This window comes from Pongo abelii, chromosome 8 (genome assembly GCF_028885655.2).
Source record: "Pongo abelii isolate AG06213 chromosome 8, NHGRI_mPonAbe1-v2.0_pri, whole genome shotgun sequence".
Lineage (NCBI taxonomy): Eukaryota > Metazoa > Chordata > Mammalia > Primates > Hominidae > Pongo > Pongo abelii.
In genome coordinates this window covers 119987169-120012954 of record NC_071993.2, presented here as the reverse complement: position 1 = coordinate 120012954, position 25786 = coordinate 119987169, and the positions used below count along the sequence as shown (strand labels likewise).

Below are 25786 nucleotides of genomic sequence, written 5' to 3'. Positions count from 1 at the left end.
CTGTAATACCAGCCACTCAGGAGGATGAGGCAGAGAATTGCTTGAACCCGGAAGGCAGAGGTTGCAGTGAGCTGAGATCGCGCCACTGCACTCCAGCCTGGGCAACAGAGCGAGACTCATCTCAAAAAAAAAAAAAAGAAAAAGAAAAAAAAAGAAAGAAAATACCAGCAGCTGACTGCCATAGGTCAGACCTCGAGGCCCACCTGCCGTGGCCCATAAGAGGCACACGTATGGCTGATACGACAGTTGTTTTTTTCTTTCTGGTAGTTCCAGTTAAAGACTACCAGACATTCTCTTGGTATCCTCACCAGCCCTCTTCCGAACTAAGTGCCCTAATATGGTGGAGAATGAACAGATACAAATATCTCAACTCGTACAAATACAATGATATAATTAAAACAGATATAAGTTTTAAAATGATATAAATAAAAACGGTAAAACTCGATTGTTTTATTTTATCTGGCCAATGTAATCCAATTGCTATTGGCTTAGACAAGATGATAACCTCTCCTGGAAAGACAGAAAGAAAGCCATGTTGAAAGAAAGCTGCACTGGACTCCTGGATTCTTGTCTTGTCCCGTGTCCACCGAGTGGTAAGAACTGGGACCAACCCATTCACCTCCATGCACCTGTTTCCTTGCCTATTAAAATGGACTGTATCAGCCTGGGCAACAAGGTGAGACCCGTCTCTACAAAACAAATAAAAATTGGCGGGGTGCAGTGTCCCCCACCTATAATTCCAGTACTTTGGGAGGCCAAGGAGGGCAGATTACTTGAGGTGAGGGTTCAAGACCAGCCTGGCCAACGTGGTGAAACCCCATCTCTACCAAAAATACAAAAATTAGCCAGGGCGTGGTGGCAAGAACCTCTAATCTCAGATACTTGGGAGGCTGAGGCAGGCGAACAGCTTGAACCCAGGAGGCAGAGGTTGCAGTAAGCCAAGATGGCACCACTGTACTCCAGCCTGGGCAACAGAGTGAGACTCCATCTCAAAAATAAAGAAATAAAATTAAATTAAAATTAAATAAACCAATAAAAAAGGCTTACAATAGTTGTTCTCTAGTGTGACTGTGTGCCTTAGAATCATCCAGTGTGGGGAAGTGGTAGCAGATTCCAGGATCCCCTAGACCAGCATGCCTCAACCCGGCCTGCTCACTAAAAGCTGGGAAGCTTTTGCAACCCAGGGATGCACAGGACCCAACCCCCAGAGATGCTGACTCGGTTGGTCTCGGGCAGGGCCTGGGCTGAATATTGTTTGAAATGCTTCCTGAGTGAGTATAACCTAACAGTCCAAGCTGGGAACCCTTGCCCTAGTCCGGTGGTTCTCCAAGAGCTATCCCCAGAGAAGGAACACAGCATTAATTAAAAGCTTACAAATGTCAGGACCCGTTCCAAGCTTACAGAACCTGAAACCCTGGGGGTGGATTCCCAGTCTGCTCTCCGGGTGCCCTCCAGGTGATACTCGAGCTTGTGAAACACTGACCTAGTCCCTAAATGAGAATCTCCAAGGAGTAGATAGAACCCAGGATTCTGTCCTTTTTACCAGGTCCCACGTGATTCCTATGTGTGTTGCCCAGAAGGCTGGTTGGTAGCCACTGCTGTAAGGGAACCCCTAGACCCTTGTGAGCATTACTTTGAGCAGGCAATAGTTACCATAAGCCTATGTAGGACAGTCTCTCTCTAGTCACACTGTCTAGGTTTGAATCCTAATTGGCCTTGGGCAAAATACCTCAGGTATCTGTTTCCTCATTTACAAAATGAGGATAATGGTGATAATACCAGTAACTACACTTTTCAAATTTCCGTCTGTGTTGTTATGAAGAATCAATTAAGAATTCACATATGCTGGGCGCGGTGGATCACGCCTGTAATCCCAGCACTTTGGGAGGCCAAGGCAGGCGGATAGCTTGAGCTCAGGAGTTAGAGACCAGCCTGGGCAACATGGCGAAGCCCCATCTCCACTAAAAATGCAAAAATTAGCCAGGTATGGTGATGCATACCTGTAGTCCCAGCTACTTAAGAGGCTGAGGTGGGAGAATCACCTTAGCCCAGGGAGGTCAAGGCTGCAGTGAGCTATGATCACACCACTGTACTCCAGCCTGGGTGACAGAGTGAGACCCTGTCTCAAAATAATAATAATAATTCACAAAAAACATTTAACACTGGACCTCTCAAGAGAATTCAATAAGCATAAGCAGCTATTATTACTAACTACTGTTATTGCCTCTGACCCAAAGTCTAAGCACCTTATTGTCCAAGCTACTCTTCCATAAACAAATGCTTTTTCTCAAGCTTTGCAAAAGTATCTGGCTGTCTTCACATAAGAATGGGAAAATAAAGGCCTCAAAAACCCACTGGAACATAAGGGCAATCCAATTTCTCATTCAAAATAAGAAAACGTTATCCAGTGTAGTACTTAGCCAGCCCTCATTTTTTGTTTGGCTAGTGAAAATGACTGGGACAGCCAATAAATGATCAATTGATTGGTTTCAGAAGACTCTAAGGCAGCAATTCTCAAACTTCAGTAGGTTGAAAATCACAACCCTGATTTAAAATGATGGCCGGCGGGAGGCTGAGGCAGGAGAATCACTTCAACTCAGGAGGCAGAGGCTGCAGTGAGCTGAGATTGCACCACTGCACACCAGCCTGGGGAATAGAGTGAGATTCCGCCTCAAAAAAAAGAAAAAAAAAAGAAAAGAAAAAAATGACGGCCAGGCCCAGTGGCTCACATCTGTAATCCCAGCACTTTGGGAGGCCGAGGCAGATGGATCACCTAAGGTCAGGAGTTTGAGACTAGCCTGGCCAACACGGTGAGACCTCGTCTCTACTAAAAATACAAAAATTAGCTGGGTGTGGTGGCACGCACCTGTAGTCCCAGCTACTCAGGAGGCTGAGGCAGGAGACTTGCTTGAACCCGGGAGGTGGAGGTTGCAGTGAGCCGACATCACGCCACTGCATTCCAGACTGGGGTGACAGAGCAAGACTCCATCTCAAAAAAAAAAAAAGTAACTCCTGTCTGGGCGTGGTGGCTCACACCTGTAATCCCAGCACTTTGGGAGGCCAAGGCAGGAGGAGCACCTGAGGTCAGGAGTTCAAGAGCAGCCTGGCCAACATGGTGAAACCCCCCATCTTTAATAAAAATACAAAAATTAGCCAGGTGTGATGGCACACACCTGTAATCCCAGCTATTTAAAAGGCTGAGGCACGAGAATCGCTTGAAACCCGGGAGGCAGAGGTTGCAGTGGACCGATTTGGTGCCACTGCACTCCAGCCTGGACAACAGAACAAGGCTCTGTCTAAAAAAAATAAAAAAGAAAATCCAACTCCTGGACTACACTGGAAACCTAACTCAGTTTGGGAATGGGGTGTTTATAAGTCAGTATTTAAAATATCACTAGAATTTAAGCTTGGTGAGAGTAAGGGATTTTTGTCTGTTTTGCTCACTGATGAATTCTCCAGTGGCCTGGCACACATTAGATGCAAATATTTTTCATGAATGAACATTCTTCTGCGGTATGGACTTAAATTAGCTAATTAGGCTAAAACTCGTCACCATAGCAAATCAATGAACCTCTTGAGCAAGTTACCTGGCATCCACAGGTTCTATCAAACTACTCTAGTGAAATGATCTCTCTCTAATTCTTCATTCCTTTGTGGAAAATGGACATGAAATGTCACAGCCTGAGTCTGCTACAGCTCTAAAGGAAACGTGAGGAAGTGACTGCACCAAGGGCTGAACCTGTTTCCAGGAGTTCTTCACTTAGCCTGGATCTGCTGCTCAGCCAAGAGAGCAAATCCTCATGAAAACAGGAAGGCCAGGGAACTTGTGATGGATGAGAGGAAAGGCCCAGAACACAAGAGACCCCCATCAAAAACCTGAAGTGGGAGAAAGTCAAGCGCCCTGCAAACACTGCCACCTCATTCTTCAATGCTGGGCCAGTCCGCTGGTACTAATTTCTGGCCATGCTCATCACAGTATGAAGGGTCTGCTCAGACACAGACATAGACTCTGTGTCAACGCACCCCAGGAATCTTAACAATGTTAAGACACGGACAAGACTGAACATCCAGTTCACATTCAGGAATAAGTGGCCAACATGGGGTAAGGACACTCTCCAGTTAATATTCTTCTCTCCTTGGCTCCAAAAAGCACCCAGGCCCTGGAGGAGGGTCCTGGTGGCCTTACTGATTCATGGTGGAGGAGTTCTAAGACCAAGCAGAAGGTTATGCTTTGGTAAAACTCAGATGGGAACTTGCAAGCATAAGAACAAGAGGGAAAGTAACCCCCACTGCACAGTATCCACTCCTCAGCTGTGTAAACAAATAAAATGGTCCATTTCTTCTGGATCCTCTCCTAGTTGTCTTTGTGTGGACACACAAGCGCGCACATGCACACACACACACACAAACCACTTCACATCTAAAAAGAATAACAACCAAGAAAGGTCTACACAGTTTGTTTTTGCTGCATGTGGAGGTTTTTCCTAAATCACATCTGACTTGGTGTTAAAACATCAACCTTTGGCCAAAACACTCTTAAAACAAAGGCTTAATTGGCTCATAAGTAGCCCTTCCGAAAACCAAGGGAAACATCTTCTGTGGGTCTTGACCTTCATCACAACAGTGTTCATGGGGTTGGAATAATGCTGAGAGTAGGAGTGTTGGAAGGGCTTTCTTCATGAAGGCAACAGAGATGCCTAAACATTATCTACAATCACCTGCAGGGCATTCCTGGGAGACAGCTCTGTTTATACACATCTGCAATGTGGGTCCACCTCTGGAATTCAGCCTGCTAGTCCTCCTCCCAGGTTAATGGAGACAGTGGGAGGAGTTCCTAGGAGCTGGGGCCAAAGGCCAAATCACTGCATGAAGGGGCCTGCACCAGAGCTTGGGCAATTGGCCTCTGATCACACCTAGAGAAATTTACTGCTCACCCTACACGTATCACTCACATACCTAACAACTACTGGCCCTGTTGCAATGACAATACTCAAATCCAGCACTCAAGTCTCTCTCAGAAGGTCAGTGCAAGACTAAACATACATTTACCCCATGCCCCTCCAAGTCTACTCTTGGTGTATAAACAGAAATGGAAATATATGTTTCCCCAAAAGATGGGTGGGAGAATGTTACTAGAACTTTATTCATAATTGCAAAAAAACTGGAAGCAATCCAAATATCCAACAACATAGGAAGGATGCATGCACTGAAGCATATTCATCAGTGGAATACTACTTGGCCATGAAAAAGAGCAAACCACTGCTACCCACAATAATATGGATGAAACTCACAGACATACACTGAGTGTGGCCAGATATGAAACAGTACATTCTGTAAGATTCCATTTACATGAAGTCAAAAAACAGGTAAAACTAATCCACAGTGATAAATAAAACTAACAGGCTTTTCAGTGGGGGCAGGGGAGAGAGGAAGAAGCCAAATAACTGGAAAAAGGGGGAAACAAGGTAGACTTCTGGGGAGCTCTTTATCAGAAGTTAGCCTCTGGGACCAAATCCAGCCACTGCCTGTTTTTTTCTAAAGTTTTACTGAGACACAACAAGGAATATATATATATTCCTTCGGGTTTATCATTGACTGCTTTCAAACCACAATAGAAGCACTGAGTACAGTTGACCCCTGAACCCCCAGGCCAGGGACACCGAACTCCCACACAGTTGAAAAGCCGAATATAGGTCAGGCCCAGTGGCTCACGCCTATAATCCCAGCACTTTGGGAGGCCAAATGGGCGGATCACGAGGTCAGGAGATGAGACCATCCTGGCTAACACGGTGAAACCCCATCTCTACTAAAAATACAAAAAATGAGCCGAGCGTGGTGGCAGGCACCTGTAGTCCCAGCTACTAGCGAGGCTGAGGTAGGAGAATCGCTTGAGCCTGAGAGGCGGAGGTTGCAGTGAGCCGAGATCACGCCACTGCACTCCAGCCTGGGCGACAGAGTGAGAATCCGTTTCAAAAACAATGAAAAAGAAAACCCGAGTATACCTTTTGACTCCCCAAAAACTTAACTAATAGCCTACTGTTGACTGGAAGCCTGACCGATAACATAAACAGTCAATTAATATATAATTTATGTATATATTATATGCTGTATTCTTACAATAAAGTAAGCTAAAGAAAATGTTATTAAGAAAATCATAAAGAAAACATATTTACTATTCATTAAGTGGAAGTGGATCATCATAAAGGTCTTCATCCTTGCCGTCTTTGGGATGAGTTGGCTGAGGAAGAAGAGGAGGAAGAGAAGGGGTTGGTCTTGCTGTCTCAGAGGCAGAAGAAAATCCATGTCTAAGTGGATCCATGCGGTTCAAACTCATGTTGTGCCGTTCAAGGGTCAAATGTAGTTGCAACAGAGACTGAGCGGCTCAAAAAGCCCAAAATATTTACTGTCTGGCTCTTGACAATAAAGGTGTCCCAACCTCATTCTATATATTGATCTGAGTAATGGTTTCATGGACATTCACATATGGAAAACTTCATCCACCTCTCTACTCTCCACTAAAGTTCCGTGTACTATGTTACATGTAAATTATACTTCAATAAAACATTTTAAAAGTGAATAGAATTTTAAAACAATGTCTTTTCTAAAAGATCTTTTAATTTTCGGCCAGGCGCGGTGGCTCACGCCTGTAATCCCAGCACTTTGGGAGGCCGAGGCAGGCGGATCACCTGAGGTCGGGAGTTCGAGACCAGCCTGACCAACATGGAGAAACCCCATCTCCACTAAAAATACAAAAATAGCCGGGCGTGGTGGCACATGCCTGTAGTCCCTGTAGTCCCAGCTACTCGGGAGGCTGAGGCAGGAGAACCACTTGAACCTGGGAGGCGGAGGTTGCGGTGAGCCGAGATCGCGCCATTGCACTCCAGCCTGGACAACAAAGAGCGAAACTCTGTCTCGGAAAAAAAAAAAAAAAAAAAACAACTCTTAATTTTCTTTCTAGTTTTATTTGTGTTATCCATTTTGGGAGAACATGGCCATCTGAGTTTCTCTTGTCTTTTCAAAACCAAGGGGAGCTAGGAGGCTGTCAAAAGTAGGAAAGATCTAAACATAGCAACTGCTATTGTGTCCAAACCTTTTATAAGAATGTGACGTGTCTATAGAATCACTCAAGGCCATTCATATAAACGGTGAGCTTGGCTGAGTCCTGAGATTACAGGAGGGATGGGAAGGGAAAAGAGTATGAGTCTAATGTGATGCACAGGGTCATAGTACTCTGGGTTATTTTAGGATGTAGCTTAGGAGAGCAACAAGCTCAGCTTCTATTGAAATCTAGTATTTATTAAGGTTAAACAGTTTTAAGTTTCCAGGGACAATAATTCTGCCCCGACAATCACGCTGCATTTAGCCTTAAGTTGGAGAATGGAGCGAAAGGAACATATCTGCTCTATGCTGCATCCAGAGCAAAAAGATTATGAGCTCCCCAATGTACTTTGGGAACAATTTCATTTTGTCTAAGCTTTCCCCTTCTTTTCCCTTTGCTTCTTTGGTTTTGTTTTTTGCCATTTATCCTTTGATGATCAAACTAAAATTACAGCTAGATGCCATTTAGCTTGGCCTTGTGCGGGTCTAGCAGAGACTGAGGGAGAATGAACACTGCAAAAGCATGGTGCTGGGTCTCTAATAAAATGTCTCTCTGTTTGCCCACATGGGCATCAAGCCTTAGCAAATAGAAGCAGAGAACAATACTACCTGTTCATGGAGGAATAGTAATGGTTTCAGTCCTCCAAAACAATGAGCTCTGTAATTTACTCCATCTTCCTCCTGAGAAAGAGCTTCACATTGCCTGCACCGTGCCAGGTGGTTTGGAGAAAGACGAACTGCTCAGCCTAACAAGGGGCACTTCAGCAACGGGTGTAAAGATACAATAGCTGGTCTGGTCCGGGCTAGTCTCCCAGTGACATGGCCCCAGCCAGCCTTTCCACACCAAGATAAGGATCACTATCCTATTCAACCTCAACAATTCCCACACCCCAGGCAACAAGATTTTCCAGCACTACCCGAGATGTAGGAGGCCTCGACATGGTACATCCACCCGTTCACCAAGAGTTGTACATCCACCCAGGCACCAGGAGTTAGGGTTTGGGCTTGTTCTCTAACCAAGTCCTGCATCTAAAGCACTTTCTGGGATCAAGACTTACTATGCTGTCCATCAAAAGGAAGAAGGAGGGACAAATGGGCAGCATGCCAAAAAGAACAATTGAAGCCTCAAGTTAAAGACATGTCAGTTTTGGAAACAGTTAGGAGTGGAGAAGGGTAAAATCAAGAGTCACACTTTCCCCCAAAAGACACACACAAGAAGGCTGGCAGCACAACTGCAGAAGTAACCAAAAAAAGAAAAAAAAAAAAAATATATATATATATATATATAGACAGAGTCTCACTCTTGTCACCCAGGCTGGAGTGCAGTGGCATGATCTCGGCTCACCGCAACCTCCGCCTCCCAGGTTCAAGTGATTCTCCTGCCTCAGCCTCCTGATTAACTGGGATTACAGGCACCCACCACCACACCGAGCTAACTTTTATATTTTTAGTAGAGATGGGGTTTCACCATGTTGGCCAGGCTGGTCTCGAACTCCTGACCTGAAGTGATCCGCCTGCCTCAGCCTCCCAAAGTGCTGGGATTACAGGCGTGAGCCACCTTACCCAGCCTCAAATATTTTTAAAATAAGTTGCTGTGGCCTGAAAATGAGTACAGAAACACTAGGAATGTACCAAATAAAAATGTCTGCTGACTCATGCTTTTCACTGGCGGAATAATTCCGTTTACCTGGGGCAAACAGCTATCTGGAAGTCTTATCGAGGAAGATGCAGATCTGAGATGACAGAGCTACAAAGATGCATTGTGGCTGCAGCTATCTAAGACCACACACACACACACACACACACCACACACACACACATATACACACACACAGAGACAAGTTATCTGCAAGGGCTCTTGCCCAGAAAGGAAGTCATGGAATAACGCAAATGATCTAACAAACCAACATCAACTCACAAAAAAAGAAGGCTCTCCAGCTAGACTTCAACACTACAGCAAAAGGTTTCAAGAGAATCCCTTCGAAGGGTTAAGCCAGAACACTCAAGAAGTTTTGGTACCATTAGTTACACCATGAGGTACATCCATCCCAGCAAGGCCAGGCAGACAGATGAAAATCGTATTAGTCTGCTCTCCCTCCTCTACTGCATTCTGCTGGCATCAGTTCAGCTCCGAGTCTATATTAGTCCATGATTTGTTTAGCCTTTGGATTTAAGAGAATGGAAGTACTACGTGAGCAGGAAACAGGACACTCATCAGAAGCTGGGATCTGTCGCCTTTCCCTTCCAGCACATTTAGTGTCATACATAGACAGGTCCAAGACAAATCAACATTTCAGGATGATCGGGTCCAAAGAGATATTCTTAGCACCACTTAACATGATTTTGATCCACCAGAAACAACCCTCTGGCTGGCGCACGGCCTCCTCTCCCACCTCTCTCCTTAAGCCTTCCCATTCACATTGTGCTACCCCGTTTTACTCCCAATTCAAGATCCCTCCCTAAGCAAAGAAAAACAGTAGTCAAGCTGGGGTCTGTGTGCCCATTATGCCCGATCAAGAAACTCTTAACAATAAGCACAGCCTTCTCTTTCTTTCCATATCTCTAAATCATTTCAGCAGCATTTCTCCTGCTTCTCTCTCCTTTGCTTCCCTTCTCCCCCAGTGATTCAACCCCCACCACCACCACCACCACCACCACCATCACCACCACCACCATCACCACCACCACCACCACCACCACCACCATCATCATCATCATCATCTCGGTTGGGGGAAGGGGCGGAGAATAAAACACACAAGAGACCTACATATAGACAATTCAAGCTTCAGAATCTCTTGCGTTTCCTACCTGAACTGCAATCTGGTGTTCAATCGTTTTGTACGCAGAGTAATGTGTGCTGCCGGACTGAAAATGGAGCTGTAGAAAGAAACCAAATCAAAGCGTTCTGCTTATGTCACAAACTACAAGAAAACATCTTAAGCAGTTTATGAATAGCAGACAAACCTTCCTAGATTGAACTGCAGCCTTGGCATTCAATCAAGACCTGTGTACTTTCATTTGTTGCTATGGATAAGATGATCATAACAATCTAAGGTAAAGTGTTTTTGTTTTTGTTTTTGTTTTTAAGCACCTATTCAATAAGCATACAGGGAAGGTGGGGGCCAGGAGTGAGAATCAATGACACGAAAAGGAAAGACGGATGCCCATTAAGACATAAAGGAAGCCAGTGTGCTGAGCGGGATGCTGAAGAAAAATGAACTGTGTGCTGCAAAAAGTCATCAGAATTGCAACATGTAGGCAAGAGGAAGGATTAGGAGAGAAAAGATTATGAGAAGCCACAAGACTGCAACAAGTACAAGCACCCCACCCCCATATTTCTAATAACTGGGCCCCAACTCTCCAATGCAATTCTATTTCTGGGAAAACAAATGTGTCAGACAGAATTCAGGGGCCATCCGATGCCTTACACATTCCTTCATGATGACTAAGCTGTCCATCCCAGGCCATCTCTGTCGCCTGCACTCTAGTAATCCACACTTCCCCAAAGAGAGTGCCAAACACTGCCAGAAAGCCACCAATTTTCTAAGGGAGGACCACCTATTAGATGGCAAGTGAGTGAATGTAAGTCACTGATTGGCTCAGACCCTCCCCAAGGTCTATGTCTGTCCTCAGCCTTTCCCTCTGAAGTCCTAGAGACCACCCATCAACGAAGCAGGTATCCCGAAATAGGAAGAGCAAGATTGTTCACCCAATTCTCATCTTCCCAAATAATACTTGCTAATCTTGGGATCCCATCAATTGGGAAAACAAACACCATCTGCTGATTTATTTTATAAACAATACAATAATCACTAAAGGATCTCAATAAGTATCTGAAAATGCATTTTAATTTGCCATATAGGAACTAATAATGAGGAATCAGATGACCCTGGGAAATTGATGTCCATTCCCCTCCTTGCAACAGGCAAATCAACTGCATTTCCAAAAATGGATCTGTAGTATTATAATAAACTACTGTTACTACTCCTTTGCTCTTACTACTACCAGAACACGTCTGTGTTACTAGCACAAAGTATAATTTAGGCTGCGAGTTTCAGATCCAGATAATTTGTATCTTGCTCCCTGGAAGAAAAACAATTCAGTCCACACAGTTTTAAAAAATAAATAAAAGTGGAAAAAAACACATAAGAACTTTTCAACTAACTCAAAATAAACACAAGGGTAGTAATCCAATAAAAAAAAATTGTCTAAATCCATGTTGTTCATGGGCTAAGTCTATAAATATCCATTTTAGGACGCAGTGGGCTCTGAGATCATTTTATCTGTTCCAAATAAACAAATAGAAAACATTACATATATATTTATATATAGATATAATGTAAGTCTGCTTGCCCCAAACAGAATATTAATCAAAATTAAAAGGAGACACAGTGAAGTAGGTGGGAAAAAAACCCTATACCTGTCAAAGGAGAGTAATAAACCACACTGCCCTAAAACAACAGAAGATATGTCCCCCACACACAGCCCCCCACACACACTCAGAAGCAGTATCTGAAGTGAACCGCTGGCAGGGCGCAGTGGCTCACGCCTGTAATCCCAGCACTTTGGGAGGCTGAGGCGGGCAGATCACCTGAGGTCAGAAGTTTGAGACCACCCTGGCCAACATGGTGAAACCCCGTCTCTACCAAAAATACAAAAATTAGCCAGGCGTGGTGGCGGGTGCCTATAGTCCCAGCTACTCAGGAGGCTGAGGCAGGAAAATTGCTTGGACCCAGGAGGCAGAAGTTGCAGTGAGCCAAGACCTCATCGCTGCACTCCAGCCTGGGCGGTAAGAGTGAGACTCCATCTCAAAAATAAAAAATAAAAATAAATAAGTAAAGTGATCCGCTGAAAAACAAAGATGACTTTGCACCCTTTGTCCCCGTCTCCTTTTTGTAAAAACTGCCAGTCAGTAAACGGAGATTGCACTAATTACTGTGACAATTCTGCATCATGTTAAAACAACTTCTGTGCCTGGGACAGGTTTCTCTGCGAGCTTAGAATTCTTGGCCAGAAAGTAGCTCTTGTCTGAGAGGAGGGTTCTCCTTCAAGCAGAGTAGGCAACACTAACAACTTGTCCCTCTCTTTTCAGTTGGTTTTATTCTCTTCTTTTCCAATCACCTGATTCAGATCTTAATGGAAACTTGTCCAACCTTTTCTTCCCACAATCCCTGCAGAGGCCCTAGGCAATCTGTACACAGGGTAACCACAGGAATCTTATATTGTCAATTAAAATTGAATGGACACCTGATAACTAAGGATATGTTGTTGAAAAAAAATTCATATAGTCACAATCTTATGAATAAATTAATCAAACTGTGATTAATCCAAATTCAATTTTCACTTGTCCAGTTCTGTTCTTAATCCTTGCCTTTATCATCACCTAAATAACACCAACAATCCTAGAGAGAATGCTGTAATTGAAACAGTAAAAATGCAGCTGCAAGTTCCTTAAGACTCTAGCAGAGAAACCAACATATAGGACAAAGTTAATTTTACCTTCTCTCTCTCTCTCACACACACACGCACGCACGCACGCGCGCGCCCGCAGACACCCATTCTCCATTCTAACGCCCCCCCATCCCACCCCCCAGCCACGTAACTTCCCTCAGGTGCCCAGCGACACAGAAAACCTCACCCAGCTCACAAACACACCCAGCACAAGCAGCTTATTCTGTGTCTAAGTCAGATCTTTCTTCCCAGCCAGCAACCATTGTGCTGGAGAGATTTCCAAGCTCACTTCCTCCAGCTACTGAAACAAGGACTTAAAATTTTCTTGTTTCTCCTTTGGGTTTCCACCCTCTCTCTCTTTTCCCAACATACTTTTCTTTCGAAAATGCATACTTTCACTGCTTTTTCCTTCCCTGTAAAACATAAAGATGTCTTGTTCATTATAATCTAATTTTTTTAAGGCAGAGATAAAAAATACAAACACCCAGTAAACCCCTGGCATTCTAAACTGGAACAATCATTTCTCTCTCCAGAAGCTAGAAGGAAGAATAAAAGATGCTAGGCCATTTGTGTGCTTTGGAATATGAGGTGAGACTGCGAAGTCCAGGACAAGATGACTAAGGCATATCTGAGTTTAAAAACCAGGTTCTGGCCGGGCGCGATGGCTCACGCTTGTAATCCCAGCGCTTTGGAAGGCCGAGGTGGTGGGCGGCGGGGTAAGGGGGGGGGGGGTCACCTGAGGTCGGGAGTTTGAGACCAGCCTGACCAACAACATGGTGAAACCCCGTCTCTACTAAAAAATACAAAAATTAGCCGGGCGTGGTGGCGCATTCCTGTAATCCCAGCTACGAGGGAGGCTGAGGCAGGAGAATCGCTTGAATCTGGGAGGGGGAGGTTGCGGTGAGCGAGAGCTCATCATTGCACTCCAGCCTGGGCAACAAGAGCAAAACTCCGTCTCAAAAAAATAATAACATAAAATAAAAACCAGGTTCCCAGGCCCGGCGCAGTGGCTCGCGCCTGTAATCCCAGCACTTTGGGAGGCTGAGGCGGGCTGAGCACCTGAGGGCAGGAGTTCCAGACCAGCCTGGCCAAGATGGCGAAACCCCATCTCCACTAAAAATACAAAAATAAAATTAGCCCAGCATGGTGGTGCACGCCTATAATCCCAGCTACTCGGGAGGCTGAGGCAGGAGAATTGCTTCAGCCGGGGAGGCAGAGGCTACAGTGAGCCAAGATCGCACCACTGCACTCCGGCCTGGACAACAAGAGCGAAACTGCGTCTCAAAAAAAAAACCAGGTTCCCATCTGCCTACTTGGGACTGTCCTGCACCAGTCACCAGGAGTGCTCCAAGACCACTCCACATCATTTCCTCATCCGGCAAACATGGCTGCTCTCACCCGGCTGTGCCTCACACCTTCAAAATGGCACCCCCCTCCCTGCCTGGAGTACCCAGGAAGTCACCAGATGAGAACTCCAACGTATTTTCCATTTCATTCCTTCCCATGAAGCTCTCAACAAAAATCAGTGACCAAGCCCATCCCCCATTCTACTACCCACAAATGCCTCAGCCCTCACTTGTCCAGAGGAAGAACGGTGAAGACTCGGCAGTTCTCAGCACAGGCTTGCAAAATTCTTCAGCAATGCAAAGACCAACATTTTAAGATTAACCCCTTCCCTTATTATCATCATATCTAGATTCTTCGTCTTATTTCTAATCACTACTGGGCTCTAAATTTGATGTTTCTGATATGCAAAACATCAGAGATACCCAGACATGGAATGGGAAACAGCTTTTTTCAACCACAGGAATCTCCTCCTCAAAGACAATTAAAACAATTGAAATCCTCTGTTGGTTTTTCCAGCACTAAGCTAACTTCTAACACGATGAACATTAATTTTTGATGCCTATTCGTCCTGCTAAATTGGGAAGAGGTGGAACATTTACTTTATTTTCAGTTTTATGAATCACCTGGCTTTCTCTTATCTATATAAAAAAAATAAACAGATCATTTCCTAGGTGTTAGTTTTTTTGGTCCACTTTCCACTCTACCCTGTAGCTACTACCATGAGCCACTTGAAATCTAATTTCCATGTAATTACCTTAAGAAACAAAATACTTTTTTTAGTATACCTAAGACCTCTTCTTAGGTCATTAGTCATTTGAGCAACCACAGGCCATTATGAGCCCAGCTTCCCCTACCCCACTGCCCCCAGTCCTGTGTTGAGAGCCTTTTACATTTAATGGGAAATAAACTTTTGACCAAGACTTTGGGTGACTGCCTGCCCTTATAAAAAGTACCAAGGGGGGGCCTCTGACTTCAAGAGAAAAGGCAAAACCAGCATTGCCTGGTACTTGAGCTTAAACATTCCTGCAAAGATCTAGACACTGAACATTTGTACCACCCCTAAACAATAACTTAACGACAGCATCCCCTTTCACTTCCTGGCATTCTGCCTCAGAAATTCTGCTGCAACAAAATGCATGCCTTTAGACACAAGAACAATCTCTCCTACTGTCTCAATGTTCCATCAAATGTCTATTTACCCTCATTAATTTTTCTTTTCCTCAACCTGAAACCATCAGCTATGAGTCAGAGAACGATCATTAACTTTTACAGCTTCTATACGTATCCACCTACTCACATTTGGGGAAAGAAGTATTGACTTGCAACATTGCCTGAGACCAAAATTCTCTAAGAAGAAAAAAAGGGGACAAAGTCGCTTCAAGAAAGTTTTACATGTAGGTCTATGGGGGAATGCTATGTTGTTTCTCCACTTTGTGCTGCAAAGTCTCACAAAAAAAAAAGTTGAGCTTGAACTTCATTATGGTGATAGGCATTTCTGGGTTGATTTTTGAGAAAAACTAGATGATTTTCTTTCAACGTCAAAACATAATTAAAGTTCTTAAACTGTTTGGGGGAAAAAATAAAGTGAATCAAGTTTCCTGCTCTTGTACAAAACATATTTCTAGCATATAGAAAAACACGTGGGCTGAAGTGCTGAGACATGTTCCTAACAGCATTTTTCATTAAAAGTTGCTACACTAAAACTCTTAAAATGATGCCCCATCATTACTCCACTTAGCAGTCGCAGTGCTGCAACTCATAACGAATTAATTTGCATTAATGTGGGTTTCATGCGTCCTTCCCTGGGTATGCCATTGTGATTCAGGCTTAATAAAACTGACACGACAATAACATAGTGCCTTTTATTTCACTTTCCAAAACAAACCAACCCACCCAAAGACCCACACAAATCCTCTCAATTTTTTAAGCATTTTACTAATATATTTTAGTACATCATAATTGGCCCAGCACGAAGGAATCTAGTTATCTTCTCAGTAAATATTTATAGCATCACTCTTTCCCATTCATTCTGCATTTTCTTAGAGAATCTCACTGTACCCTACATCTGCAATTCATTGACTTTACAATTTACCACATGTTGGGATGGGAGAGGTCTTAGCTCCATTTGAATCACTACACAAATATGCAAGTGATTTATCGGTTTCAAGCTGAAGACTGCAAGAGAGGGACTCCACTTTTCCTGAACATTACTTCTTCTGGCAGACCATGAACAATTACAGTGCGTACTAATTAAGCTCTGTAAATGTGCTGTGCCCTGCTAATGCCTACCAGGCCTCAAATTTATTTTCATGATGCCAAACTTTAGGGAGCAATTTTAACTCCTTCAGGGCTGATGCCACTCCTGGCCATTCCTTCCTCCGTAGACCGACCTGGTTGGGGCTACTGCATGACAAAAAGAATAAAATATAACAGGTCGAATTACCAGCCCGAAATCAGATGTGCCTAAGGAGAAAAAACCTATCTTGGGAAAAGCAAAGAACACCTCGGCTGATAACCCGTTCAAAGATCCCACAGCCCCTTCTTTGTAATGAGCTGTTTAGGGATTCACATCTATCCCTGAGGGCTAGTAAGTTTCTGCATGCCATTGATTAGAAAAGAAAACCTTTTGGCCTGGGTCTTTAAGTTTGGGTTGGATGGAAGGAAGGATCCAGTCAGAAATGAGAGCCATCATCTCTCCTGGCCTGGCAAACACCTCTGAATCCCACTTCCCCCTTATACCATGTAGTCAGTTTGTAATACACCAGAACAGCCCACTTTTTCAACATAAATTAAAATCAGTAGGACTACTGGCCTTCTCTCTCACACTCCAGTCTCCACCACAGATAATGCCTCACCCTCAGATGCTTACACAGTAACTGATAGAAAACACATTTGTGGCTAGGTAGAACACCCTGGGTAATGAAGGGATCGCAGCCCATCTTTGCTGAGCAAAGCAATATCCCTTTTTAATAGCCCAGCCCAGGGTACTTCGACGCCCCTCCATAAGGAAACTTCCAACCTCCAATTTCAATTTCCCCAAGCCCAAATCTTTGTCCTCTTGTATTATACTTTTCTAATCTTTCTTAGGCATTTATTCTGTCTCCTCTGGCTACTTTTCTGTGCCTCCTCCCCCAGATACCAGTACATTTTTCACAAATAAGCAGCCCTCCCATCCCCAATGTAAACCTGGATTTTTTTCCCCTCACCTATTATATTCTTTTAATCAACTCTCTTCACCTCATCTCACTTTTTTGAAAACTCTCACGTTAACTAGTTTAACTAGTGTACTATGTAATGTGTACATTTTCCCTTCCACTCAGGGGAACATCATATAAATTAAAGAGCCGTCTCCCATACCAGGTTTCTTTAAGTATTCTTGGGGAAAATGCACAATATAGGCAATGTAATCTCAAAAAAAAAAAAAAAAAAGGTGGGGGTGTTGGGGGGAATTAAGAAAAGAGAAAGAAAGGAAAAAGGGAGAAAAGAGAAGGGAAAAGATGCAAACACCTAGAGCAACTTTGCTTTTGAAAAAGGCATCTGTGCAGAGCCCCCACTGAATTTCCATTCCTGAAAGTGCTCTTTATAAATGTGTATAACAATAGCCTAGAGGAAACGTACAAGTCAGCTGCCAAAGGAGTGGTGGTGTCTGTCTCAGTAAACTCAAGATTGCAGAGGTGGGGGTCAGCAGAGAAGGGAGGGCAGCATTTGCGTTAGGATACCACCCCCCCTCCATCTCATTGCTTATAATTAGTGAGAGAAATTTGAGCTACTGCCAATGTCTGCGGACCTTGAATATTATAAGGCCAACGTGGCGTCAAATATCTTAACATTCATAAGTGTTATGGGCTGTAAATAAAGCCTGTGGATTTATGACCTGGTGGTGCGTTTGCCAGCAAAAAGACTGAGGCACATTTCTTTCAGCAGACCTGTCGAGGTGCGAGTTTGCCTTTGGTTGTAAAATTAACCATTTCCTTCACAAATGTGCTCAATTATAAGTCAGAGTTGAAGATTTACTTACATAGTTGCCCATATTCACTCCCAGAAGAAACTCAGATGCCCACATCACACACCCCTTTGAAAATAAGACTCTCAAGAATTTGGTTCAGCCTCCTTTTCCAAACTTTAAAATGTGTCACCTTAAAAGAATTATAAATGCGGTCAAAGATATTATCTAATGCCACTCACCAAGACTAAAAAGCTTACACCTACTTCCCTGGAAAGTGCTTATTTATTTGGCAACTCCAGCATTCAAAAAAAAAAAAAAAAAAAAAAGTAAATCACTCCTTGCCTGAAATCTCCTCCCTTCCCCCAATATAATGTCATCTACTTCCTGTGCAGGAGAGAGCATTTGCTAAATCCAGGTTGTCTCATACTTAACTGCCAATAAACCAACTTCCACATAACTTCCAGACAGCTGGGGGAAAGGTCCTCGGAGTTTCAGTCATGGTCCAGAAACACGCGTCCACACAAAAATTTGCAGCTGTCCTTTCTCTACAGTGCATTTTTAATGTGATTCAGGGGGGCCTGTTGTGAAACATCTGACAAAATGTAAAATCCTCTTAGATACCTTCTAGTTTACCCACTGCACGTGTGTAAGAGAAGTTGCACCAGGATTTCTCCACCGAGAAATCTAGGCACTTTTTTGCACACAGCCAGGGGCACCTTGTGGGATGTAAGGAGGCATTCAAAACCTGGAAAGACTTCTACTGTAATCTTTAAAAGCACAGCCTCTGGTGCAACTATTAAAATGCTAGTTTTCTAAAGCAAATATTTTTTTTAATGGCGTGCAGAACTGCAGCGATCCAGCACTGCAAACAGAACAGCATTCTTGATCTGCAAGCCCCCGGAAACCTTCCGGTAACTTTTTCACAGCTTGCTAAGAAACAGAAAGCTAACCAACTTCCAGCAGTGACTCTAAATGAAATCCCTATCAGTAAAATTAAAATCAAGGTGAAGAACTCCTAGCAAGAACGAGGATTGTTTTCCTCAAAAAGCTCTTATCAGACACAGAGGGCATCAGTCAAAGCTCCTTCCCTTAAACAGTCAAAAGTTTCCAAAAACACATCTTCCAGATAAGCTCGTTAGGCTCCCAAATGCCTGAGTTTGTTTCTGGGATTTCAGAAAGTTTCAATATCAACAAAGTGAAAAGCGCTGGCATATTTAATTTATAATCATTAAAATATGACTTATTGGGTGAATGTTGAGCCTATAATCCATACTGCAGACATTAAACCCCAACCTATAAAGATTAGCAGGGAATTAATACGGTTGCACTGAGATTGAAATCTAAACATGTTCGCCATAAATATTTCTGAAGGAGATGAAAAACAATTAGCATAAATACCAAAGAAGGGTAAGAACACCTGTTCTTTTTCAGGGCGATAAGCATTTTATTGTTCTCTATTTAAAATGTAATGACCTGTGTAATTACAGTAATATTACATTGTTATGTAGGGGCTTGGAATGTCACACTTTGAAAAGTGTTGTCAAAACAATCAGGGGTGAGGTGGGGGGGTGGGAGGACAACTGGGAAGGACCACCATTAACCCTTCACACTCCAAGGTCTAAATCTTTTGTATTAGAAAGGATTATGTTGTTTCAGTGAGGAAAAAACATACATTTTTCACAAGCCAGAAAGAGAAGTTGCCCGGCTAAATAAAACCCCAATGAATAGGCCCCTCTCGGTTTCCTTTAAATGCTGGATTCCAAGTTCAAAAATGAACTCAAGATGCAGCTTATTTATCTGTTCAACCTAGTAGCAAACAGCTCGGTTGAAAAGCAAATAACTTTGGATAAGAGAAGATGCAAGGGCTCGAATAATCAAGCCCTTAAAAAGAAATTTCAAACCTAACTGGAATTTCAACCACCATATTCCTATTTCCCCTTTGCCAGGAGGGAAAAAGAAATGTAAAACTACTTTTTCCAATCAACTTTAATAGGTTACAGTATTCTTATCTTTAGTATACAAATGTTACCACAGTTCTAATATTTGCAGTTCTAACACTTCCCATCTACTTAACTAGACCTCTCCTTAATGCAGTTTTGTATCTGAATCTGTCTTTTTAAAAGCCATTCCTATTACTGAATCAAAGACTAAATTAATATTATGCAGAAATCTTTGTCATTTTAAAATAAAATTATTACTATCAAGCTTTATGGTGTCTTCAGCAATTAAAGCATTATTCTTGAGATAATGTATTATTCATCATAAGCCGATTTAATGATACTCTCTAATTCTTTACATTCTTAAATAAAAAAGCAGAAATCAGGGTTCCAGAGAGTTTGCTTTTTAAAGGATGCAGCTGCTTACAGGTACACCATAAGTAACAGAAAATGTAGTAAAAATCACCGCCACCAAGGAGCAAAGGGAAAATAATAAAGCATACAGCGAAATTTGTCTTTACACGTTGCCATTAAAAACACACCCTATAAAACACTAAGGATTTCAGAAGAGTATGGGAAGCCCGCTATCTTGCCTATGGATTCCTCCATTTCTCCCGCAGCTGTATCAAATCTGGATTGCAAGCTGGCCCTCTGATTGAAGACGTCAGGAATGACACACAACAGCCTACCATCCTCATTTCCACTGCTCTGCTGACCAGCCTAAATAAATAACTTTAATTTTGGAGCACATAATCTAACCCAGGTAACAGGGAGGAAGGACGAAGGGGCAGTGTACACAAAGATGTCTGCTGGTGTTTGACATGTAAGTACTAAAACTGCCTACTGAGTTCAGAAATGTCTTCTGAGACTCAATCTGATGTCACAGCACCAGGCCACCCGCTATGTCCACAATTAAAATAACTAGACGCCGTCTATTCCTATAATGCCCACAAAAAGGACCGATCATTGGGAGCCTTCCTTTTCTCACCGGGAAATCATTTATTTGCCTTTAACAATTTCCCTGTTTGCTCAAGTTTGAGCAAACTGCTCAAGTTTGAGAAGGGATGGCAAGATTGCCAGCATCAGACAGGGAGTTTAAAAAGAGTCAAGAAAGCTAGCAAGCCCGCCATCAAAGCTCAATATTCAGATGGTTAAGTGGATTTTAAAATAATACCAGGGAGGTTTCCATCGGAAGGGGGAGGGGAGGAGAGGCAGAAATTCTCAGGGATTCTTTGGAATGTTGCTTGGTCCGGTTTATTGGTAGGCGAACACTGCGATTCTGAGCCGAACGGTCCCGTTTAAGATGCCCCACAAGCTCCCAAGAAAAATACAAAGTAAGCGAACTGTGCTTCCCCTACAGCTGCAAGCCCAGAGCGCGGCCCCTGCAGCCTGGTGGAACTGGCCCTGGAGAAGGGGGTTGAGCCGAACCGCTCTCCCAGCTTCCCAAGCATGCCTGGGCGCCGGGCAGGGGGGGGATAATTATTTCTCTTCCCTAGCCATAAAAAAATGACCGGTCTAGCATGCCCTTGCCATTTTGCCAGGGCCCAAAAAAACAAGTCAAACCTGATAGTTAATATTTTAATGCTTAAAAACACTTGTAGATCTGATCGACTCCCGTCCGGCAAGCCCTCGGCCATTAGCACCGAATCCACGGCTGCTGAACAGTGGGTGCATTATTTCAAATTGCTATCTAGAGTTACCGAAAAAGAAAAAACAAAAATTGTGTGTGTAAATAAGGGGTAGGGAACCAAACTGGAGAAGGTGTAAAATGACAATCCCGGGAAGCCGGGCACAAATGCGTCTTGCGTCCAGAGATTCGTAATCCAGGCTTCTTAGAAGAGGGAGGGAGGGATGAGGAGGAGGGGGTTCAGGGTGAGGGCAGGGGGCAGAGGCCGGTGGGGGAGGGGATGAGCCATCTTAACAAATGTCAGGGTTGGGCGCGGGACCGACCCTGCAGGAAGCGCCCCCCGAGCCCGGCACCCCGCGCTGCCCTGGGGCCCCCAAAGTTGGGTGGCCGGCGATCGGCGGCCCACTCCCTTGAAGGAGAGGCGCCCCGGCCTCCCTCGGCCCCCGCACCTCCTTGAACCCGCACACCCTGGTCTCTGGCCCCCCTGGGGCCCACGACGGGCCTACACGGAAGCTGGCGAGCGCCGACCCCGCCATACATCCCAAGGCGCCAAAATTCCCTAGAAATACACAAGTCCGCTTGGAGGAGTCCATTCCGGCTGCACACAAACCAAGAATCCGGGCCGCAGGGGCCTCCCCGCCCCGCTCAGCCCTGCTGCCCTGCGCGGCCTGGGAGAGCCCCGCAGCCAGTGCGCCGGGCAGCCGAGCCCGCCACGGCGCCCAGGGCGCTCGCGGCCCTGCGGGTTGTCTAAGAAAAGGACGCCTCAGAGCCCCCAAGTTTGCGGTGGGACCAATCTGGGAAGTGTGACCTTCTAGGGGAAGGGGGAAGGAGGGCCGAGAGCCAGCGATCTCCACTAGAAAGCTAAATACATAGCCGCCCAAAAGAGAAAGCCAAGGAGCCTCTCCAGGGCCCCGGGCTCTGCGCGCTAGCCAGTTCTCAAGTCCAACGCCTGGAGGAAACCCACTCTCTACCCCGCGCGTCGGGCGCAGCACAGTCACTCGGGGCCCGCAGCGGCAGCCAAGGGGTTAACCGGGGAAAGCCCAAGACGCCACAGAAGAGGGAAGGAAGAGAAGGAGAGAGAGGGAGAGAGAGCAAAGAGCCACAGAGTCATCTTCCCAGGGTGAAGAAACAAACACCACCACCAAAGGGGGAGGGGGAACCAGAACGCAAAAGAAAAGTTCTTCGGATTCCCCCCGTCCCCACCAACAAAGCCCTGCTTAGACAGAGAGGTCTCCCCAACATCACGAGGCAGCAAACTGAAAGCAAGAACGTGGCGAAGTGCAAACAAATCCAGTCCACAAAAGGCAGAAAAGTTTGGAGAGTTTCGGGCCGCCTGGGCCACGAGCGGGGGAGGGGAGGGAGGGAGGGGAGGAGGCGGGGAGGGGGAGGCGGGGAGGGGGCAGGGCAGGGGCCGCATGCGGGGCCCGGCGGGCGGCGCGGGCGGGCGGGCAGCGGGCGGGGGCCGGGCGCGGAGGCACTTACGGTTCGGGCGGTGGGCGAGAGCGATCCGTTGGGGAGGTAGGGGCTCGTCAGGTCGGGGATCATGATGAAGGGGTAGCCGGGATACGGTGGCCCCTTAAAGAGCCCTCCATCTTGCCTCTTGGCCGCTAACATGGCGGGGCGGCGAGGGGACAGCGGCGGCCGCGCGGAGCGGGAGAGAGCGAGGAGAAACTTTTTAGAAAGTGCCCCGAGGGGCCGGGCGCCCCGACCGGGCCGGCGCAGTGCCGGGCCGAGCTGGGCGCGGGGCCGGGGCGCGCGGGGCGGCCGGCCCGGGGGGCGGCTCCGGGCGGCTGCGGGGCGCGCGGGGCGTACTCACCTTCTTCCAAACTTTCCCGGGATTTGTCTCGGAAACTTTCGGAGCGAGGCGGAGGCCGTCTTTCCGCCTTCCCAGAGGGGTGGAGGTGGGGAGGGCGAGGGGCAAACGCCACGCAGAAGGGGGAGAAGGGGGAGAAAAAGAATCGGCGAGGTCGGGGGGGGTAGAAAAAAACAGGGTTACAAGTTTTTGCAATGGTGGCACCGTACGCACACGCCGCCCGCCGGGCCCCGCCGCCGCCCCCAGCCCCGATTTCTCCCCTTTCAGCAACATTTGCCAAGCCCAGGAAACAGATAAAAAAAACCCCACCAGCCCGAGGGGCTTTTCCTACCTCGGAATCGGAGGAGCTGTTTTGATTCGTTTCTGATTCATTGACTAGAGACGATTTGACATCAGCTAAATCCCTCTCTGCCGAGGAGTTTTCGGAGCTCTTCTCCTCCTGTTCGCCCTCGTCTTTGAAGGAAATCAGTTCGTCGTTGGCGCCTAGGTCATCCCCTCCACCGCCGTTCAGCTGCGGCATTTTTTTTTCACCCACCAGCAGCAATTTTGGAAGAAAAATGAAGGAGGAAGAAAAGCCAAAAAAAAATCACCCCCAAAAAGTTTTTCCCCCCCAAAAAAATATTGCAAGAAAAAGACGAGTCCAAGGTGAACTTTTTTTCTGCTTGGGGGTCTTTTTCTCCTGGGGAGGGGAAAAGAGGGAGGAGGGGAGGGGAAGGGGGGGGAGATCTTCTGCACGCGTGAGTTTGGGTTTCTTTTTTCTCTCGTTCCCAAGGATCCGATCAATGTGCAAAAAAATAATAAATAAAAAAGGGGGGTAAAAAAAAAAACACCAACAACAACAAGAAGTCAGATATAAAGAGCAAAGGGGGGGGAAGCCGAAGATACAGGAGGTGCTCGTGCCGCTCGGATTTGAGTGAGTTGAAGTTAGACTGAGAGCTTTTCAGTTCAAAGGCGGCGCTGATTGACAGATAGAAAAAGGGGGATCGAAATCCGGAGGAACGGAGTAGTCTGGGAGCGGAGATTATTGACAGGGCGAGAGGAACACACTGCCTTAATGAGATGCCGGAGGGCGGGGCCGGCCCGGTGACGTGTGCATAAATAAACAGCCGGGGTGGGCGGGGCGGGGGCGGCTAACAATGATCCTTTCGGGCGCCGGGAGAGGGAGGAGGAAAAGAAGGAGGAAGAGAGGGGCGGGGAAGCCGGGGGGAGACGGAGGGAGGAGTGTGCAGGGGGAGCGGCCTGCGCGGAGTGTGTGCGAGCCCGGGATTCTGGGCAAGGGTGCAGGGACTTGCTCCGGGAGGGGGCGGTTTCAGAAAGACAATGCGGGGTGGGAGAGGAGGAGAAGGGGGTGGCGACCAAGTCAGGAATCCGAGCCGAGGAAGGCGGAAGGAAAGCCCACTTGGGGGGCGGGGATGGGGAGAGGCCCAAAACAGTGTACTTTAGAAATACTAGAAATAAGTCTTAAGGGAGGGGGAAAAGGAAGGGTAGTATTTGAGAAAGTGGTAGCTGGAGGCGGGGGTAGGGGGTGCCCGGTGGTTAATTCAGCAGTGAAATCAGCCACCCTTAGGCGGGATGCGACAAAAGTGGTCAAAAGGAAAGATCAACCCTCCACTTTCAGAGAGCTTGGGGAAGTGAAGGGGCTGGTCAAAGTTCCTGGTCATCTACAATGAAAGAAACTACTAACCCATGAGGCCTCCCTCCTCCCTTTTTTGTTTATTAGTAGTGAATCATTTCATGAAATGTTAAGTCCCACTAGGATGAATATGCCAAAATGACTTTTTATGCAAAAAACAAATGCTAAATGTCAGAAACATTAAAAGTCTCCTTAAGGAAAAATATATGATTCTTTTAAATGTAGAGTGGTGTTTTGCTTTTTTTTTTTTTTTAACTGACGTTGGAGGTGGTAGGAAATGAGCTAGAGTCAAAGTCCTTTTTGACTTAGGAGGTGAAAAGTTTGGGCGTTAACACCGTCAGGGAAAATAAAACTGAAAGTTCACCAACCCCTGGGATCAGTTGGGCTACAGTGTTTCTCGAAGGGGGTCTGAAATGAAATCCCCGAAAGACTGACCAAAATAATCAAGATGTAGGTGGCTCTGGCAGGAAATTGCTAACCAAACCAATGCTAGAAGACCTCCGGGAGAAGATGGGAAACCTGGGGCTTGCGGCAGGTATTTGTTGACTTTTAGGTATTAGAGGAGGAGCAGACTGATTTGCTACAAAATGGGGAATGGAATTATGTTAAAGAGGAAAGACCCAGCTCCCAAAACACAATGTTCCTGGGTGATAGAGCAAGAAGATTCATTTTTGCAAATACCCAGTAAGAAGTAGACTGGACACTACAACATGAAAAAGAGAAAAAAGGAAAAAATAAATCAGTAGGATTTAGCAAATTGCCTCTTAGAAGTAGTATTAGTCTAGAGTCCAGGATGTACTGTTATCCCACCCTTCCCTGAAAAAGCTCACCTGCACTTCAGCTGGCCCATCAGCACCGAGGTTTCCAAAAGAAAGCAAATTTGTCATGTAATATTTAGAGTTTGGGGTTTCAGCAAAACTGTTTTATAGGCTAA

General features: G+C 45.6%; 1 protein-coding gene across 48 annotated transcripts in view; it reads right to left on the bottom strand.

Annotated features, from left to right (window-relative positions):
- The window catches only part of TCF7L2 (transcription factor 7 like 2), a 218447-nt gene extending 192889 nt beyond the window's left edge, over positions 1-25558 (bottom strand). For 10 of the 48 annotated variants that reach the window (XM_054522893.2, XM_054522897.2, XM_054522895.2 and 7 more), the window contains exons 1-4: positions 23551-24273; positions 23223-23289; positions 22889-23013; positions 9907-9975 (exon numbers count right to left, since the gene is read on the bottom strand). In XM_054522893.2, the coding sequence (XP_054378868.1) occupies positions 9907-9975; positions 22889-23013; positions 23223-23289; positions 23551-23739 (450 nt within the window). In that variant the 5' untranslated portion in view covers positions 23740-24273. Of the gene's footprint in view, positions 1-9906; positions 9976-22888; positions 23014-23222; positions 23290-23550 lie in introns of all 48 variants that reach the window. The other 38 variants (XM_054522882.2, XM_054522883.2, XM_054522880.2 and 35 more) reach the window with 12 other exon arrangements.
- Between the last annotated feature and the right edge of the window lie 228 nt (positions 25559-25786).